The 20,281-nt window shown below is 48.3% G+C and overlaps 1 protein-coding gene across 1 annotated transcript; it reads right to left on the reverse strand.

The window, feature by feature from the left end:
• Window positions 1-6,480: 6,480 nt before the first annotated feature.
• ATP6V0C (ATPase H+ transporting V0 subunit c) lies at window positions 6,481-18,430 on the reverse strand. The gene is made up of 3 exons (XM_080353853.1): window positions 17,816-18,430; window positions 8,555-8,738; window positions 6,481-7,325 (listed from the first exon to the last, which is right to left on the reverse strand). The coding sequence occupies exons 1-3, from the start codon at window positions 17,889-17,891 to the stop codon at window positions 7,121-7,123; spliced, it is 465 nt and encodes a 154-aa protein (XP_080209979.1). The 5' UTR covers window positions 17,892-18,430; the 3' UTR covers window positions 6,481-7,120.
• Window positions 18,431-20,281: the final 1,851 nt, after the last annotated feature.

Consider the following 20,281-nt stretch of genomic DNA (forward strand, 5'->3'; position numbering starts at 1 on the left):
AGTGTGTCCCAGGGGAACCTAGCTTGTCCCGGGAACTCCAGGCCCGTCAAGCCTGGGGCAGCTGGGAGGGGTGAGGAGGAGCTGCTGTGCTGACCGTGCAGTGCCGGCTTCTTGGCACTGACATCTCCACAAGACTTTCTGGCCGGTCTGCACTCACCCCCTGCTGCCTCTTACCTTACGCTGAGAAATGTTTGGGGGAGAATCTTTTCCCACTGACTCCAGACTGGAGCTCAAGAACCATCAGTGAGCCCCAGAACAGACCAGAACAAGCTCAAGTCACCATTATCTTCCAAGTTCACTGGCACCCGGTGTCTCCCAGCCAAGGATCCCGCAGCCCTCGGTGAGCCATGATGCATCTCTTGCACAGGCACTGTCACCGCCCGCCGGGCAGCCGTGTCACACACGGATGGGTGAACGCCTTTGTGGAAGAAATGCTACCCACTAAGGATTACTTTTTATCAGGCAAAGTTGAAAGGCCTAAGAGGTCAGAGGAGATGAATTAGTGGTTCCTAATGGCTTGTAGTCTGTTGACAGTTTGTGAATAAGTAACCTTGGCATGAATGGCCACCAGGCACAATCACTGTGCCAGGCAGGGACTCTGCAGGCCTTGCTTCATCTGACTTGTGATTATTCACCTCTTGAGCGACAACACCAAGCAGAGCCAGGTGTGCCAGGACCTGTCACAAAGGACCAGCTGGTCCAGGCCCCTGAGAGCTGGTGGACAAGTGTTGCAACACACATACCTGCTTGGAAATCTGTGTGGGGATGATAACAATCACACTAATAAAACTAAATTGGAACTGTTTATTGGCTCAGTAAGGTTTCTGAAAAGCCCCCCTTCACTGTTCCTTTGCCAGTCTCAGCTGCAGGGAAAAAGACTTAACTGCAACCTGGGCAGGCGAGTCATTACTTCTGTTAAAGGTTACTTTCTGAGCTGACAGCATTGCTGTAGACAGGCTCTTATGGTAATTTGACAAGGCAGCAGCAGCCTGGGAGAGCAGACAGACAGCTTGTTCTGTGCTCCACAGCCAGGCCCCGCCTTTCCTCTCCAGCAGACCGTGCCACCAGAGCCCTTACTTCTACAGTCTCTGTGGCCAGAAGGGAAACAGTGTCCCATCTCCAGAACATTACAAGCAAGTACTATGTGGTGTTAAAATTAAGCCAGCGTCCCCAACAGTCTAAGCATTCCATTTCCATCCCATCCCCTGTGCTCCACAGGGACCACAGGGTGCTGCAGCAGCCTCCACCAGCGCTCTCACTTGCGTGTTCATCCTGTTTGGAGTCCCATGGTATCGCAGAGAGAGTCAAGTGTCTCATCAAGGACTGCGTCGAGGCAGGGTGCTGATGTGAGCTTCTCCGATGAATCATACCAAGGAAAGATAAGCAATGGGGAATGTAATTGTGCATGAACGTAAAATCCCCGTCTGGCCAGGAATTGAATTTTAATGAGGTTTTATGCTGTACTTATAATTCTGTGATGCCAGTGCTTGTCCACACTACAAGCTGCCTCTTACTGTCAGCAGGATGCCAGTAAAGGCCCCTGAAATAGAGAGCTGGAAATGATGCTAACTGAGGCCAGGAACGCTACATGCAGCACTGCTTTGGGAATTTGAGGCCAAGAATGGCTTTGGGCAGGTTTTCCTCATGGTGGCTGAAACGATCCACATTTGGGGCACCCAGCAGTGTACTGGTGGGAACAATTTGTGGCTTCAGTACAGGTAAAGTTGAGGAGACTCCAAAACCAGAAGATTAGAAAATGAATCCTAAAAGCATATCTCAGGCCTGCTTATTTGAGCAAACAGCTCTGCGAGGAAGGATTTACCCTTCCGAGCTGTTAAACTGAACTCAGATGTCAAAAGGCACATGCAGCACCCAAACTGCCTGTGACCAAAACAGTGCACTTTCACACCAATGTACGTGCCAACAGACAGGTGACAGTAACTTCTCTTGGCAGTAGAAGGGACATCTAGGTAAATGCAAATACTGGTTACAGATAGTAACATCTACTACGAAAGATCCTGCCCCACTGACACAGCTCCACCGACCCTTTGGTGACAGAGATCCAACATTTTTCTAGGCTGACAGCCTCAAAGCCAAACCACTGAATCAGAACGCTGGAAAACGGCCCGGACCTTCCTCTGCACTGCTGGGAAGAACAGAACAGCCTGTGCTGAGATGAAAGGTGGGGAAATTTGCCTCGTTGATGCAGGAGGTACGTCACCAGCTCAGCTTCATGTCATGCATCTGTCCTGCTTAAGTCTTATCCCTTTGGATATTCTTTTATTTCTCAGTACTAAATTAACCTTGTCTTGCATCACCAATAATTGCACATGCTCTCTCTAATAATTGCATGTTCTTTCTTTCTACTGCCCCAGTAAGAGGCAGAGGGAATCACAAGCTGTAGTTTGACTTGCATTTTCTCTAGCAAACTTTTTTTCTTCAGGTTGAGTTATTTTTAACCTGGCTCAATTCCCAAATTAGATTCACTGCCTGGCAGCATAAGAAGTACCAGCACAAAGAAAGAGGGGAGAGTGTGCTACAGATGTGGAAGGTCTGTGTGCCCAGAGGGAGGGCTCGGGCTTGCGCTGCTGTCAGATGAAGTGCTTGTGGAGACACAGCCTTGGCTTCCTAATTTTTCACGTGCAATCACAAAGAGGTTTAAGAACTTGTCCTAAAGCACATAAGAGCCGTGAGGGCTGTCTACACCTGAGAACACGCTGCCGCTCTCAGGAATAGATGTGATTTCCTAGGATTTGTCCTCAGCTTACCTTGGGTAGACAAAATCATTAGGTGTACGTGGTCTTTATCACTCTGTGCCACTTCAGGTCACCTCTTCACTGTCTCCCAAAGGCAAAGGAGGGGAGCACACATGTAATAGCAAGGACAGGAGAGTTCAAAGTGCCAAAAAAGGGTCCAGGACTAAAACAACCACCAGCATCCCCTTGATAAATCCAGAAGAGCCTGGGCTTGAGCCTGTTGGGCATGCATCTCATCCTCTCAGCAAGAAGACGACAAACACAAGCCACTGATTCTCCAGGAACTTCATCCTGCCCTCCTGCTACCCAGCTCATACTCCGACAGGTCGGTGAGAGCTGTCAATGGTCTGCAGATACCTTGTGGGAGGCACTTGGGACCCTGCAGTTTGGCCTCAGGAGAACTTTGGGCCTTACACGCTGTAAGGTTGGGAAGGATTTTTTTCTGTGTGCTTGAGCACCATGATACAGGAACCAGAGCAACAGAAACACAGGGATATATATGAGTTGCAAGGCTGTGACTGTCTCAGGAGGTAAATGAACCATGGCTTGCAGGGAAAAGGAACAGCATTCATTAGTGAGTAACAGGAACAAAAATGCACAAGCTTTTCAGGACACAATCTCTTGAAACAGAAAGGTTGGCACTGGGAAGATGTACTCATGTGTTTAATTAAATCAAGACAAAAAGGTGGTTAATACCTGTAGAGCAGAAAGAGATGAGCTAAGAGCAGAGGTGGAAAGTGCCAGTGTGTCAGAGACAAAAATAATTATCACCTGAAGAACAGTGATGGTTTGTACATTAAGGCTGGATGGAAACAGCAAAAAGCTGTAAAATCAATATGGTTAGACTGTGAAGGAAACAAGGTTTACTGAGAGTTGCTTTCATTAGATCTATGGTTACCCTGTAGCTGAAAATAGCAGCTCAGTTTCTGGGATCAGTTTCTCTTAATGAGGTTTTCATTTCCCTAAAGCTTATTTACTTTTCCAGGTTACTACGCTTCTCTGTTAGCCAGGTCTCCCAAGGAAAGATAAGAGAAATCACAGATAAAATCCTGCTACTTAAAAATGCTTCTCCAACTGAAGCAGTTAAAATAAAAAATCTGCAGCCTTTGAAAAACCAGCGTGAAAGAGTTAAAAATGAGAACGGTCAGCAAGCTGTATGGAGGCATTGCCTGTGCAGGCAGCATCTGGCAGCAGAACCCCTAAACCATCCCCAGCCTGAACCAACTGCTGATGGGCATTTACCCTGTGCTGCGGCTGCAGAGCCAGCGCTGCCTTCCCTCTGCAGGGCTGACTCACTCTGCAGCGCACACTCCCAGGCAGGCAATCTGCCACATTACAGAGGACTACTTACGTGCCAGCAGACGCCACCTCTTTTAATCAGGCACTCTATGAGTCTGTCATTTCACGCTTTGAGGCTGCCTGTTCCCCTATTCCAAACCAAAGTCAGTCCCTGCCAGATGGGACTGGACTGCACTCTGATCTAACATGCTGCTGTCAGTAAATGAAGGAAAGGGACCAAAAGATCTGTAATTTCTTAATACCCTGAATCACTTGAGAAATTTGCTGATGCAATAACATCAGTGAAGGACCTGAAATGTGAGTTTTCAGCCAGGAGTCATCAATGAGTATCTAGAGCACCACTGTCAGAAAATGCCTAGTTGAGGCAGCATGTTCAGATTGATAATTTAACTCCTGGCACACTTGCAGGTACTCAGTGCAATCCTCCACCTATACATGCTAACCCCAGCTTTTGTTTTCTCTCTGTTCTCCTGACTTGCATGGGTTTAGATATTAATGAGACAGGCTTAATGTTCCATCGCATGAATGAAAATGCCATGGAGAGGATTTTGCCTGCATATAGTTACATAAGCATTCATCACCACCCTGAGCCTAGTAAAATGCCTTCTGCAAGGTGTCATGAAGGTACAACAGGATCTTTGAGTTGCTATTAACCAGTGCCTTTGAATTGTTTCTCTTAGAGGTGAGGGCTGCTATCAGTATTTAGTTGCTCTCTTAAATGCAATTTGCCCATATTCTTGCAAAGATGGTAAAACCAGACCTTAAACATATTTGCAGCTCCAGCCAGGACCTTCTCCTGTCCTGCTACACAGGAAAAATACAATTGCACTCACCAGAACTGCAAAATGTATGTGACATGCTTTCCAGCCAGCCTGAATTTGTGGTTCACCCCTCCCAGCTACAAGGTCTGCCAGACTCCACACAAAATACTGGGAAAGCACTCATTGTAATCAGTGCTGAGAGAATTATGCTATAGTTTCTATAAATATTTATGACTCCTGGGTAAAAGTCTCATTCAGAAGTTTAGAATCTACTACTTTTGCTGAGGAAAAGTATGATCAACCCAATTCAGCTCAGAAAATTCTCCTTTACCGCAAGCAACGCTTCAACAGATATTCAAGATTTTCCTTAAATCAGCTTACACCTCTATACAGCCGCCACTGCTCAGACCGCCATGAAGAAAAGCCCTTCTGAAACACAAAACTAGCAGCAGAGCTCACCCCAAAGCCAAGCAGCTGACAGCTTCTTAGACAATGCAGACAAATCAGCTTTTCACTAAACAGAATAAGCCAATTAATTTGGTAATAATCATTGATGACCAACAATTGTTAAAACTACACCTGCACGAAAGTCTGAAAACTCATACTAGCAGAATGATTAACTCACAGCCAAAGGCTCCCAAATGGTCCCCAGTTTGGAAAACAGATACCCAGCAGGTACATGAGGTGCCACCAGGCCTGGTCTGGCAAGTGCTCCTGCCAGGTGAGAAGCTTCCAAATGTAGCCACAGCAAATTCCTCATGCTCTGCCCATAGCTCATCATGGTACTTCCACCAGACTTGTTTGCTGCACAGGTACATGAATGAAATATGACATCTACATTCCCAACCAGGGAGACAGACCAGGTTGTAACACCACTCCAGATTCCTCATCTTAGTTTGATCACAAAGGCACTACTAGTACTAGATGTCTGTGTAATATTAACATTTTGACTTGAACAAAGTAAAGCTTGACCTGTTCTCCAAACTATACAACTCAGATTAAGGTGATGTCCTTCCCAAAGGCAATTTGGAACAAGCTTTGCATTTAACAGGGTCCAACACATCTCCCATATGAGCTCCAGTGCTGCTTTGCAACACTCATAAGTCCTCAGAGGAGAAGAGAAAGCTGCTACAGTGCTTACCAGCTGCAAAACAGATCTTCTCAGCCCAAATGCTCCCCAATTTACAAGTTAAAATATGAATTCTTGAACAAACCCATTTTGTTGATGAGACCATTGTTCAGGTGCTTTAGAGACAATTGCTGCTACCAGTGCAGCTTTCCAACACAAGTCTCTGCAGAGCCACCGCAAGGACAAGCTGCCTGGAGGCCCTTCAGCAGCTCCTGTTCCCTGTCACCCCTGCAGCCTGTGCCATTCGCACCCTTGTGCCAACACCCCACCTGCTGAGGCCACACTGCACAGTCTGTTACATGGCGTCACTGCATGCCAGAGCAAAGATGTGCTGCTTCGTCAGGGTGAGCACAGCACTGCAGCCTTGCGTTCCTGCTGATGGGCAGAAGCTGGCGCAAGACAAAGAGGGAATGGTTTAACAGCAATGACAGCATCACTTCCGCATGGTGCTTAAGTCACTTCAAGACCTGCCACCCCCTAAAGGAACCCCTCTTCTTCCTAAAGGAGCAGCAGAAGCATGAAATCAGAGGCAGAGTACTCATTACAGCAATGTAGTGAGGAAGTTTTATTCGGAAACATGGTATAAGTTTGTAACCCAACACTGGGTGCACGACTCTGATGCCGGAGCATACGCAGTTACTACTGAAACACGGGAGTGTTTCGGACAATTGCTGTAATAAAACACAAAATTCTCATACTCCAATACCAGGACACTACAGCAATCTTTAGAATCAAAGTTACATCCAAGGAATTCTCTGCACTTACAATTGACCCCACAGTGTAATCTACCTATATATAAGATTAATATATATAGCATGGGAAATTGAAAATCCTTGCTCCATAGATGTATGAACATGTCAAGTCTTTTATAAATAAACATCCAGTGAAGAGAAAAAATTACATTTCTAGTTCATATTTATACATAAAGTACTAACAGCAATGGGTGGAAAATTGCACACAGGTCACCCCAAGCCATGCAGCAGGCTTGGAGCAGCCCATCCAATTTAATATTGAAGTACACACAGGACAGACAAGTCACTAACATACATTGCGCATTTACAAGAGATCAACTACCAAATTGGGACAACTGTACACATTGGAGAGACCATTTTCATTCTGGAGCTTTTTTTTTTAAACGTGGATTTGTTACATCTCTTTACATCATACTGTAATGTTTACTTTGTGGAGAGGATAAGGGCAACAATGAGGCCATAAAGACCCAAGACTTCAGCGAAGATCAAAATCAGGATCATGCCCACAAATAACCTGGGCTGCTGTGCTGTTCCCCGTACACCAGCATCACCCACAATGCCGATGGCAAAGCCAGCAGCCAGACCACTGAGGCCCACGCTCAAGCCAGCACCCAGCTGAAGAAAGCTCCTGTAGGACAGAGAGAAAAGAGTTTCAGTGGCAAGCAACAGGACACCCAATCCTTTGACTTCAGGTGAGCCTTTTGTTAATTCAAACGTTTAAACATTTAAAGGGAACCCCCTTCCTGCAGAAAGAGTTGCTATGCTGTTTAAGCAAGCACAGCCGTGTCTCACAAAGCAGATGCTTCCTGAGATGCCTAGCTCTGATACTTTAAAAAAAGGGCAGCTATGAAAGATCTTTGGCTGCTACCCAGGTAGGGCTCATACACTAAGCCAAATTATCAGGCCTGTGAGTTCATGTGGCCACCCAGCTTCCCAGTAGCCACTTCAGTCAGCTGCAGGCCCAGTATGCTGCTAGAGCTGACCTGACTCCAGCCATGTGGGCCAGCACTTCCAGTAATGTCTGCCCCACAATGCTGTGCAGCCTGTTTGCCTCGCACCTTTAGCGACCTTGTTATACAGCCATAGTACATCCACGTGACTACTAAGTCTCTTGCACTGAAAGAGCTGGACAGGAATGGTCTGGTCTTCCAGGCAGGGGTACCTGAGGACCAGTCCCTACCAGTATCTGCCCCCTTGATAACTGCAGAGGAGCATTTGTACCTGCTGCTTCTTAGCTCATGGCTTATTAGGCCAATCATACTGCTCAACAGCTACAGCTTGTACAGTGACACATATCTACTCTGTTAGATTCCAGAAGCATTGTTCTATTCTGAGAGGTCCCAATCAAGTCAGTTTCAGCTGTTTTCAAAAGCCAAGGGCAGATTAAGTTTCAGACTATAGCCGGCTTCAGACTGTATAGCTTGAAGATTGATTTACCAGCACATAAAGCAGCAAGCAATATTAATTATTCACTTGCCTCTCCCAGGCAACAGAACTATTCAGGCAGTCTGATAAGACAGTTTTGGAAAGATCTGTGTATTTCAGGTCTAGAACTTGGCACTAGGAAACCATCTTAGCCTCCTGTCCCAGTACCACCTGAACACTGCTTCTTTCCAGCCATAAACCACTACATTATCTCTAGCAGTGGGATGTCTGCTCTGTTGGCTGATACAGCAAACCAGTCAGGCAGCGCTGCCACTGAGGCATCAGCTGAAATCCAGTTCACACTCCTAAACCCAGGCTAGGAGCATTTAACATTGACAACCCTTCCAGGGCTCTTGAGCAAAACCCACCCATTCAGCAGCACCAAAACCGCATCAGGACAAACTTGAAAATCTGACAGATGCAGCAACTTACTTGAATAGCGTGATAGAAGGTGAGAGGGCATTGGCAATGAGGACTGCCACTACGAGGCCATAGATAGCTATAATACCCGCCATGACAACAGGGATGATTGACTTCATGATGAGCTCAGGCCTCATGACAGACATGGCCGCAATACCTGTGCCACTCTTTGCTGTTCCATATGCAGCTCCCAAGGCTGGAAGAGGGGAAAAAAAAGAGCATTAGACACATCCTCAAATACCATTTCCTTCACTAGGCTCCAGGATTAGAATAGCTGAGTCAGCACAAGGAAGAATTTTGCAAAACTAACAGTCATTTGACTACTTGGTTTGTCAGTCAGGAATATTCCCCTAAGGGATGAGGAAGTAACCTATCAAGAGTCCTAGACTAAAGCTAGATCAATAAAAAGCTGCTGTTCAAACACTACTGATAACAGCATACACTCTCTACACGTTCACAGCAGGGTATACTCCGCAGCATACATTCATTCTCTTCCAGGAACCAAAACCCAAGGTCCAAATTTGAACTTGTTACTTCAGAGTTTCCGCCCTCACAGAGCCCACACTGCAAGGCTCTACTCTGCTGAACTGCAGATGGGAAACAGCAAAGCACAGCTGACTACCACAGCAGCATGTAATCCTGCTGAAAAACCAGGCTTTACAGCCACTGACCTTTGAGACACTTGGGCTGAGTTCTCAGATGCATGCAATGTTTAACAAGTCACCTTCATGGGGCCTTTTTCTCCACAAAACTTATCTGCCTGGGGTTAAAGGTATCATTTCAGCTTCAGACACATACTGAGATACCAAACTCATTCATTCCTTGGAAAAAAAGACTCCGCATGTGTCATTAGCCCCACCTATGAAGGATTCACATTTGTTAATCCAACCACTGGAACCACAAAGGAGAACATGGCCTGCAGGTTATTGAAGACCACAACCATCTTACCCTTAAGGTCTGCTGATCACCCGTATACACACTTGAGCATGCAGAGATCAGCATGGGAATACAACACTTTGTTTTCAAAGCAGAGCATGGGCTTATCAGTTCCAGCTGAGAACTGCTAGAAAGTCCCAAAGCACTTCCCCAAAAAGTAACTTCTGCCTTGAAAACCTCATATTAGTCTCACAAAAGCTTCCATGAATACCTTATTCTTTGATTCTGAAGTACTTCAGATGATCCCCCTCCTTTCCAGCCTTGCTCTGAAATACTCTAGGGCTACACACACCATCACCCAAGACATGATATGCAGGTCAGCAGCCACCCAGGACTAAGTCCTTGAAGCAGCAAGGCAGGGTATGTGGAGGGGTAGGTAGTCTCCATTTCATAAAGCCAATCTTTGAGCAGTCAGGAACTGAGCAGTAATCCTGGCTTTGCACTAAAACTTCAGATTAACAGAGATAGCACCACTGCACTAAACCAAGACTCACTGTCAGAACGTTCAGTTTTAGTAACAAAAATTTGAAGGGAAAGCCTCATAACTTGTTCTGTACTAGCAAAGCTCTTGAACCTTGACTGTCACCAAGCCAGATGTAAAGGGCTGTTCAGTGCAATTCAGAACTACAATCCACCTCAGCAGGAAGCCTGAGGCAAGAGCAGAACACAGGTTTTACCTGCAAATGTACACTGAGCCTGGAAACCAGTGCACAGGCTTAGCTAGCAACATCAGTGATGGTACTGTTTATGGGTCTAGGAAATCTAGAAAGAAATCACTAAGTTGAATTAGGAACCTTTAGATGATGCTTCACCCAACAGAAAAGACTAGAAGTACATGGAATCAAGATTCAGGCTATCTAGACTTCTAAACTGGCTATAGTATTTATAAAAGATGCCAGATGAGAAGTGGTTTTAAACCCCTCCAGAAACACAAAGGCTCATGAGGGAAGTTCACTATTTAAAATTAGATCAGTCATTACTTCCTCCAAATCTGAAGCCCTTTAAGGGTGTTGCAATTAATGCAGCGATGGATTACAGAAGCTGATTTTGTAATCACACTTACAGAAAGTCAGTCTGCTTAAGCTGTTGGGGAGGGGCAGATCAGAGCAAGTTCTTCAATTCCCAGTTGTTAAATCTCAATTCTAGGGAACAGGCAAGAGCTAATGCCTTGAACTTGGTCTAGAGACATTAACAAATAAAGTCTACATGTACACTGGGGCAGCTAGTTTTCACATTAGGTTTTTTTTGGTGTACACTCACAGCTGCAGACTTTGCACATCTGCTCCCAGTGAAGCCTTTACCAGCATCCTGGCCAACACATGTACACTGGAGACCCCTCCAGCTGCATCTCAAATATCTTCCAGGGCAGCTTGTCTTACTGCTCTTCACTAGCCTGACAAGTTCTCCTTGCATCTTTGACAACAGCCCAATATCACAGTCCGGGTGGCAGAGATGGTTGATATCCATTTCCCACCATGGCACAGCCATATGATGGCACAGCTATTCAGTTGACATTTAGGTCAATCCTCCTGCACATCTTGACTCCTACCTCTTGGCAGCTGTTAATATCTGAAGCACACATGCTTCATACATTCAATTTAAATATCCCTGACAAATTGGAAAGATGGGTTTTCTAAAATCTTCTCAGTGAACAGGGTTTGAAGAGATCTATGTGGAAGACAGTGAAAATGGGCCAAGAGCTGTACCACTGTTACACAACAAGACTCCACGTATTTGCTTCAGATGAGACAGCTCCATTAACTCCAACATACAGACCAATTAAGCTGCAAAACTGCCTTTAAGGGACACACACACACAGAACTGTTGAACCTTTACCTGGCAGCTGGAGAAGCAGCACTTTGCCTACCCAGCTTTATCACAGAAGAAAGCCATTTTGGTGTATAACCAGAACTGTGACATGTATAAGTTCAATGGTGTTATAATACAGAGAAGTTGCTTTGTGCATCACTCAATACCACTTACTCACAAGTAAGCACATTTTAAAGGTTAATTTGTTTTTGAAATACTTCTGAAGAGTAGCTCCTTGAACTCAGAAGCCAGAGTAGATTCAGTACTGCTCCTGGGGGCAAAATGCACTCCCATGGGGCTGTGGATATGCTGCCCAGCACCCTGCCACAGTTGTCACTTCCCAGCAGTCAGAAGTGGTAGCAGAGGTGATCAGCTGTGCAGCTCCAAGATGAAACATGAACTAGAAAGCAACTTTCCATACAGGCAATAGCCTCGGTATGGACTGAAAACTAGTTGTACTCTTGCCACTGCCAGGACTTTCAGTAGTGCTTTGCCTGTGATACCATCAGTACTCAAGCAGTCTGCAGTTTAGATCAAATGCTAGTCCAAGTATTAGGACCAATCTTTTGTGTCTGTAGTTACAGTGCTCAGTAAGGTCATGCACCAAGAACATTAATCTTGCAGCTAAGTCAGCTGTAAGTCACCTCATGCAACACTCTCAATATAGAAAAAGGCCATTACCAAAAGCCTTGAACTGGTTCCACAAAGCTCTGCAGACAGACACACAAATATGGAGAGTGACCACATTATGAGGGGCCTTCAAGCCAGGAAACGCTTTGCATAGATGCAGCTGCAGCAGTTGCAATACATTCAGATATGCTCAGCCCAAGAATAGAGAGGTTCAGGACCAGCCATTCATGTTCCAGTAGCATTTGGTCAATTCAGAGTCAGCAATTCCTCCTGTGCCCCATCACAGAGAAGCAGGTTTCCAGAGCACTAACAGGCCAAATTTCCCTGCATTATGAAGACAGCTAGTAACACAGGTCAGGCTTTCAATTAAGATACCATGGGTTACCATCACAGCAAGTCCAAAAGACCATTTAGGATAAGTACTTACACTTAGAACCTTTTATAATTAACCCATTATGAAATAGGCTGCCCTCTGCAGTAGGTAGGCTTCCCCTCAACCAGACAGCAGGCATCAATTCACCTCAATGCCTCTTCATCCTTGAGCAGGTTGTTCTTAAATGGCTGGAGAACTGGTAGAGATGATACCCAAGTCAAATAGTCCTTGCTTTGCCATGCCAGAAGCCTGGGCATTTTCAAAGAAATGGGCTTCTTCCCACTGGTATTCTAAGGTCTCTCCCACACCACCACATGTAACACAAACACAGCTCTACCTCGGATTACAGTAATGGATACTCCACAGCTGCTTCGGAAAAACCCTGTTGCTCTGGCCAGTTGCATCTTCACAGAACAGCCAGCCACACAAGTGGAACTCTATCTGGACCCTATGCAAATTCAGACCACCCTGACAGAAGACTGGCTATAGCTAGTCTCCCCATGATAACTGGGGAGTAAACAGATACACTGCCCTATGGGAAGTTGTAGAATTTGAAAATCTTTCATAGGTCACCTGTTACAAGATTAGGGACCATAAGCTTCATGTTCTGCTCTAATGTTACAAGAGGGTATGGGGATTTCAAACAAGCCTAGCACTGTCGGCTTACAGCATTGTTAAAAACAATCTGCAAGGCTAGCAGGTCATTTACTTTTGTTCAGTAAATTTGAGAACTTGAAAGTCTACCAGCTCCTCAAGAGGCTGCTGCAATAGCAGCAAACCAAAGAAAGGGGGTTACCAGTCAAGTGTCCAAGCAGCTGGGACTGCTGCAATTGGTAATCTGGATTGTCTGGCATAGCACACAAAGCCAATTTTGGGGTTTAAGTATGGTAAGGCTGATACCACCACAGAGAACAGGCTTGTTATTCTGCAAGCAGCAAAGTCCAGTCACTTGTTATTTCTTTATCATCATACAAGCTTCCTTGCAACCTTAAAGATGATCCATTCCATAAATTGGGTTCACCCCCATGCTCCAGGCACTGACTGGCAGACTAGTTTGTTATATCCTTCAGCAGCAGCCCTTTTCATCTGGTTGGTCCAAGAGCAGCTCACACCACTCTCCGGCAGGCACCACAGCCAAGCTGCCTCCATTCTGCAGCGTGGGAAAGCCCAGGTCATCTGACTGCATCCAGCAGACACTCCTGTGGCCAAACCAGCCTGACTCAAAGCCTTGTGCTTGCAAGATTCACAGTCTGAGAGAAACGAGTTCAGCAAGTCATGTCTCACTGTTCAGTGAGGACAGTGTGCGGGTGGAATCATGTACCGCTGTAAAACCATTGTTTCAAGCATCACCCAACAGCCCAATAAAGCTGGAGAGTTGGTCAGCTTGTAGCCACTGCTTGAGATCAGTCAGGCTCTGGAGAGATGGAATAGGTTAGTTTTAGGAAGTGAAAAAGGAAGTTGACATTAGAGGTCCTGAAGCATCTGACAGTCATGTTCACTGCTTCTCTGAATGTTCCCTTCAGCACAGATGTACCTGCAGACAGTGTAGTCTACAGTGACTTCAGGGTGAGACAGGACCCCCCATCATGTACACCTAGAAGCCACAAAACAAGCAGCAGCATTATCTGCTTGAGTCAAGTTTTGTAGAGTCAATAGTTTATCCTGATGCTTGATCTGGTTTTCAGATGATCCTAAGACTAGGATTTACTGAGCAGATATAATGGCCTTGTTGAGATGTCTTCCCTTAATTTAAGTGAGCTGCAAAAATACTGCCTGACTGGTTTATTTCTGTTACAATACTTATGTCTTAATAGTCTACTAATTTATCTACCATTGGATGAATGCTTAAGCTAGACTCTACTGTAGATGGTCTGGTGGTTCGAACGATCTGAATCACTGAGTTTTCCTGCCCACACCACAATGCCTTTGAAGTACTCTTTAACACTTTGGAACAGAAGGCCACTATGAGCTGCATTCTGTTCTGCCATTTCATTTTACCTGTGAGCTCCTCTTAGGATGAGGCAAACAGCTCCTTTCTGAGCAGCAGGCAGGTCTCTTCCCAACCACCTCCCCACCCCTCAGGAGATGGCATTTCAGGAACCACAGGCAGAATTTGCCTTCAAGGCTCTAAGTTGTTTACAGCCATGATGCCTTCTAGAATCAGACTGCACAGGGCTGTCAGCTGCATCAAGCTAGATGTTCTGAGCCAGCAATTTCACCATAGAGGTCCCTTAATAGCTCACCAACTGCTACAATATCTGCAGCCCTAGTTTAAAATAAACAGTACTATTTTGTTAGCTCTGCAGCAGCAATGCAAAGACACAAGACTAACCTTAACACTGCTGGCTACTAGAGCTCTCTTCATTAGCAATTTTCCAGATGCTTGATAGTGAAGCAGTATTGAAAGCACTGAAAACCTGTTCAGAGCACAGGTCTACGTAAAACTTCTCACCACATTATGGGGGCCACAGTGGGGTGCACCTGGGAAATCCCACTTTTCTACACTGAGCATCACCAAGTGCAGAACTAGAGAGCTTCACCCAGTACCATGCTTTTCCATTTTGGCACAAAGTCATATGGAAAAGCTGCAATAATTTGATCACTCAACAGCACCTGACACTGAGCCAGTCACATGTTTTACACATAGGAAATAAAGGAACTTCAGCTATCAGGACAAATTGTAAGCAGCAAATGAATAAGGCGGCTCAAAGATAGCCAAGGTCACAGCAGACTGCTTCAGTCTTTCTAGCTGCCATCAGTACTAGCTGACCAGAACAAGTTCTGCTATCTATTTACCATCAGCAGTTAATGTTCAAACATCAAACAGTACTGCATAAAGTCGCTTGTTTTCACATCAAACTAGCCTGGACAGTGTAAAACTTGAACGTGTTTACTAGAAACAGGTCCCAGAATTACAAGCTCCACAGGAATCTGATCTTAGATGCAGAATGAGTCAGACATGATCACTGCACTAATTAACACTGACCAGGACAATTTTAGTTTTACACTGCTCATCCAGACAGACTTAGCTCCTTACTTCTAAATCAGAGTCGTTTTTTTAACACATTCAATTAACATCGGAACATCTTGTAGTGTCACATCCCTATTAGGAAAGCTACATGACACTGCAAGTTTTAGTTTATCCTGTATTGACACGTCTACCACATTGCCTTGAAAATACAAGTTGTTTCACTAAGCAAGTAGTTCAGTAACATTCACAACTAAGAAATAAATTTGCATCAGCACTATCTGTAACCTGTTGTGCCAATGACTGAACCCATCAGATGCACTTAGGCCCTGGCAAGAGTCTAACTTAATGGCTCAGACCTTCTGGCATTAGGACTGATCCTTGTTGCAGATTCTGTGTCAGACAGTCACATACCAGCAACAACATGGTAGTTACCAAACCTTCATCAACACAGCTTAAGTACTCACTTAAAATTACCTAACTCAAACCAACCTTCTCCTTTAACTTGCAATCCCACAGTACATGCTAACAAATGCACAGCTTCTAGGAAAGGCTTCACTTCTAGATTAGCCATGCCAAGCAATGCTTTGAATTGCTATTAAAATGCCAACTCAGTTTCACATCCCTCACTGATGTTTACACTGAAGCAGGCTTGCATATCACAAACCAGCATCTAAAAGGCCATATAACCATGTACTTTTGCTACCACATTCAATTCTGCAAGATGAATCCAGTGACTCCTTCCTTGGGAAGAACACTTAGTACTGAGGATCTTAATCACTGCTATTTTGCAAAAGGCAGTGATCTGCTGACTGTCTTCTCCAACAAGTAACTCAGTCTTAGTTTATTCCTCCATTATCTTCATTAGCCAAGAGGCAGGTAGGTCAGTAGTGCCAAGACTGGCTTCTATAGCATCCCAGCCATACCATTTTTAGGAGAATCCTTACCTGTCAAGTGTGAGTACAATGTTGCAGCTCCGAGGTGGCAGGACAGGACATCTGCATCCCACCATTGGGTACAAACTGAATAAAACTAAACAGCCCTTCAGGCTTGCCTTTTTTTTTTATTTGCAAAGTTTAATGCCATGAACATGGCCAGTGTGAAATCAATCAATGGTGCCAACACCAGCACAGCTAGATACCTTCCTCTCACTGCTTTTAATCCGCTGTCTGCTGAGCTATTTACACAATTTAATCTACTACACTGATCAAGACCAGCTTCCACAAATTTGCCTTGCAGATCTATAGCTACCATCTCAGAGACTGCTTTAACATAATGAGACCCTGATCACATGAACAACCACACATAATTCAAGCTACAGTCAATTCAATATTTCATATTGGGATTTATCAACTTGAAGCCAAATTAGGTGGCAGATGAATACAAGTCAGTAGGCTCACATGTGCAAAAGACATTGGTTAAGCCTTCAGCAGAGAAAAGCAGACTGATCCCTAGTTCTTGTATTCCTAGTTACTGTAACATTTGCATTTGGAAAAAAAATAGCAGAAGCCTTCCCCATGTTATATCCCAAACAGTATGGTAGGTCTGCACACTGTTATCTATGAGGAAACACTAAATGCTCCATCAGGAATAGCCATTGCTTTCTGCAGAAGGTTTCCTCAGGCTCCAAGAGAGAGACAAGGTATCATATGATGGTCTTTCTAGTGCAAAACAGCATTTATGGGGCTCTACATAAACCCTGTTCAATAGGGAGCGCCATACCGCAGAGCGACCCGGTTTACTCCGCACTGAATCTCTGAGGCTAAAGCTGCAGATGAACAGCCAGAAACAGGAGCGTCCCCTACTCGGTATTTCATGCATCCCCCATTTTAATTGCAAGGTCAGATGCCCATCAGTCCCTTTTAATGTCATTAACATCTCAAGAGCCAACCTCAGTCCTAAAATGTTTGCATATTTACGTTTCAATTCCATTAGAAATTGGTCTCGCATCACCCGATGAATGCTTTAAAAATCAGATGTACAGCAGGACAAGCGCTGCACCAAGCCCCGGGAGGGCCAGGAGAGCCCGACTCCTACAGAAAACGGGGGCAGACCCACCGCAGAAACGGCCAGAGCCCCAGGGAAGCCCGAGGGGAGCCCGGCAGCAGAGCCCCCCGCAGCGCACATCCGCGGAGCCGGGAGCAGGGCCTCCGGTGACACCGGGTTTCTAGCGGACAATCTCCGCCGGCCCCGGCAGGTCAGCCCGCAGGCGGGAAGGGGTCCCTGCGGCGGGCCGGGATCGGGCCCCCCCGCGGGACGGCAGCGCCGCCGCAGTCACGTGGCGCGGGGGCTCCGCCGGCACGCTCCGCGGTGACGTCACCCGCGCAGACCCCCTCCGCCGCGCCGCCGGTAGCCCGGATGGAGCTGGGGGAGGGGGGGGGGTCCATTTCAGGGGCCGCCCCAGCGGCCAGGCCAGAAGGACGCCCCATCCAGCCGGGCACCGCGCCCATCACCGGGGATCCCGCCCCGCCGAGGCTGCCCCCCTCCCCCGGCGCTGAGCCAGACCGTGCCCCGCACCTCCAGGCCCCGCCGCCCCACCCCCCGGGCGGGTGCTCACCGCTGAAGACCATGGCAGCCGAGGCGCCCATCACGGCGAAGAAGGAGGCGTACTCGGGGCTGGAGCCAGAGGACATGGCTGCGCGGGCCGGGCCGGGGCGAGGCGCCGCTGGGAGCGGGAGCGCGAAAGGGCGGGGGGGAGGCGGGAGGCTCCGCCGCGGCGCCGGTCCTCCGCGGGCAGCGCTCGGCTACAAAATGGCGGAGGCGAGGAGGGCGCAGGCGGGGAGGAGGGAGACGGGGCGGAGGCCGGTTGCGGGCAGCGGGAGGGAGGGGAGCGGCGGCTGCGCGGAGCTCCGTCCCGGCGGGAGTGCGCGGCGGCCCGAGCGCTGCGCCCTAAATAGTGCCTCAGCAGGACAAAATGGCGGCGGCGCGCCCGTCACGTGATCCGCGCCCACCGCCCCCGCCTGCTCCGCCTTCGGCCGCCACCACGCGCACGCGACTGGGGGTCTCCCGTCCACCGCCCCGTCCCACCGCGCACGATTCCCCGCTCCCACGACGGGTATCGTCCGCGACGGCGAGCTGAGCCCTCTCTTCCTTCCGCGTCCCGAGTGGGGCGCTTGGCCACGTCGGCCCCCTGCTCTGCTTCTTTCCGCTCGCTCTCCCCTCCCCTCCGCGCGGATGGTTCAGTCCTGCCCGGCGGCCCCGTCCCGCTGAGCGTGATTCAGCGCTCATTAGCATAAGGGGCGTGTCCGGGGCCGCCGCGTGGGCGGGTCCTCCCCGGGCCGGGGCGGCACCGCCGGTGTCATGTGCCATCCTCGCTGTGCCGTGTCCCTTCTGCCGTGTCCCCGGTGCCATATTCCTCATGGTGTGCCTCCTCTCCCACGTGCCGTGTCCCCCGTGATACGTGCTCCGTGGTGTGTCCCTTTGCCCCTCTGCTGTGTCCCTGGTGCCATATCCCCCATGGCCCGTGCCATGTGCTGTGTCCTGTGTGCCACATCCTCTATTCCCTGTCTACATGTTGTGTCCCACGCACCCCAGGGCCCTGTCCCCTGTGCTCTGATGACCTGCTGTGGGGTCCCCACGAGGGACCAGCTATGCCCATGGGGCCTTGCTGGCTCCAGGTCACCTCGGCGGGTTTCTACCCCCTGCACTCCACCTCCTCCCAGGGTCTGGTCCAGCAGCATCCTGCTGGTGTTCCCCGTCTCCCCTACTCTGCTCCCATCATGTCTCCTGTTGCCTTATGAGGTGGCAGCCAGAACCCCCTCCCATCCTTTTCCCCTGGGGCTGGAGGGGAATGGGGGTCTGGGTTTGAGCTGTGGTGTCACCCACCGTGGGCACTGCCACCCACCCCCTGCTGCAGGCAGGGTGCAGGCAGCCCCCTCTGAGCTAACCTCCTCCCAAAACACCCCAGGGAGATACTGCTCCAGCCCATCCTAAAAGGATGCTCTATGCCATTTGTGTTACCCAAGGTACTTTAGAAAAAAAAACACATTAATTCTGGATTTAGGGTGTTCATTAATAGTTGCCTGCGCCTGCCTTTGCTGCTGCTGCGAAACCTGCTCATCTCCTGAAGTCCTGAAATACCAGACCTTGTAGCTATTATAGTTGAAGGCCACCTCCCTTCTCCCATTGTTGCCACTTTTCTAGACACCTCAGCCTTGTCAAAGCTCACAGGGAAGGTGAGAACGGGATTTAAATCCTGCTTGGTGAATTCCCTGCCTGCTGGTTGAACACAAATGGCCCTGTTGCCGCAGCAGAGAGCCTGCAGTTCCCACTGGCACTGGGGAGCAGCCCCAGCACGTCAGCTCAGTGGAGGAGACGGGCTTGTGCCAAGCTCTGTCACCAGGTCTTCATGGGGACATTCAGCACACAGCCTGTGGCAGGGACTGGCTGAAAAGCGCAGAGCCAGGGGAGGGCAGGAGAGGCTGCAGGGCCGTGCTGGGGATCAGAGCCCCAGAGGGGGACCCACTACCCCACTGCCACAAGCAGGACCATCATCATTGCCACCACTGTCACCAATGCCACCACCACCACCATCATCACCATTACCACCACCACCACCACCATCATCAGCACCACCACCACTACAATCAACACGCTACTTCTCCTGCAGTTCCTTCACCACATCTGGGCTGGTGCGGTGAGCAGGGTCTCATCCCACTCCTCACACCGAGGTCTGTGCCAGCTGAGCCCCGTGCCCGCTCAGGCTCTGTCTGGCTGGGTCACCGCCAGCCCTCACCCCGAGTGTGCACCTCTCCAAACACTGTGCCCGAGCTGGCTGTGGTGAGGGGGTCCCTGTGGGGTGCAGAGCCCGGGTAGAGGCTGGCACAAGCACCCTGGCCAGCAGGGACAAGCCCAGTCAGCTGGTCGCATGGGATTTATCTGTGAAGCCACTCTGTGTTGTGTGCTGATACAGCGCTTGGTGAGGGCTTTGGAGCCCCAAGGAGAGCTGTGGCCTGGGATAACGCTGGCAGCAATATTTCAAGCTGGGACCCAGGGAGCAGGTGGATTTTAGAGACCCCAGGGG

This window comes from Nesoenas mayeri (genome assembly GCF_963082525.1).
Source record: "Nesoenas mayeri genome assembly, chromosome: 15".
Classification (NCBI taxonomy): domain Eukaryota; kingdom Metazoa; phylum Chordata; class Aves; order Columbiformes; family Columbidae; genus Nesoenas; species Nesoenas mayeri.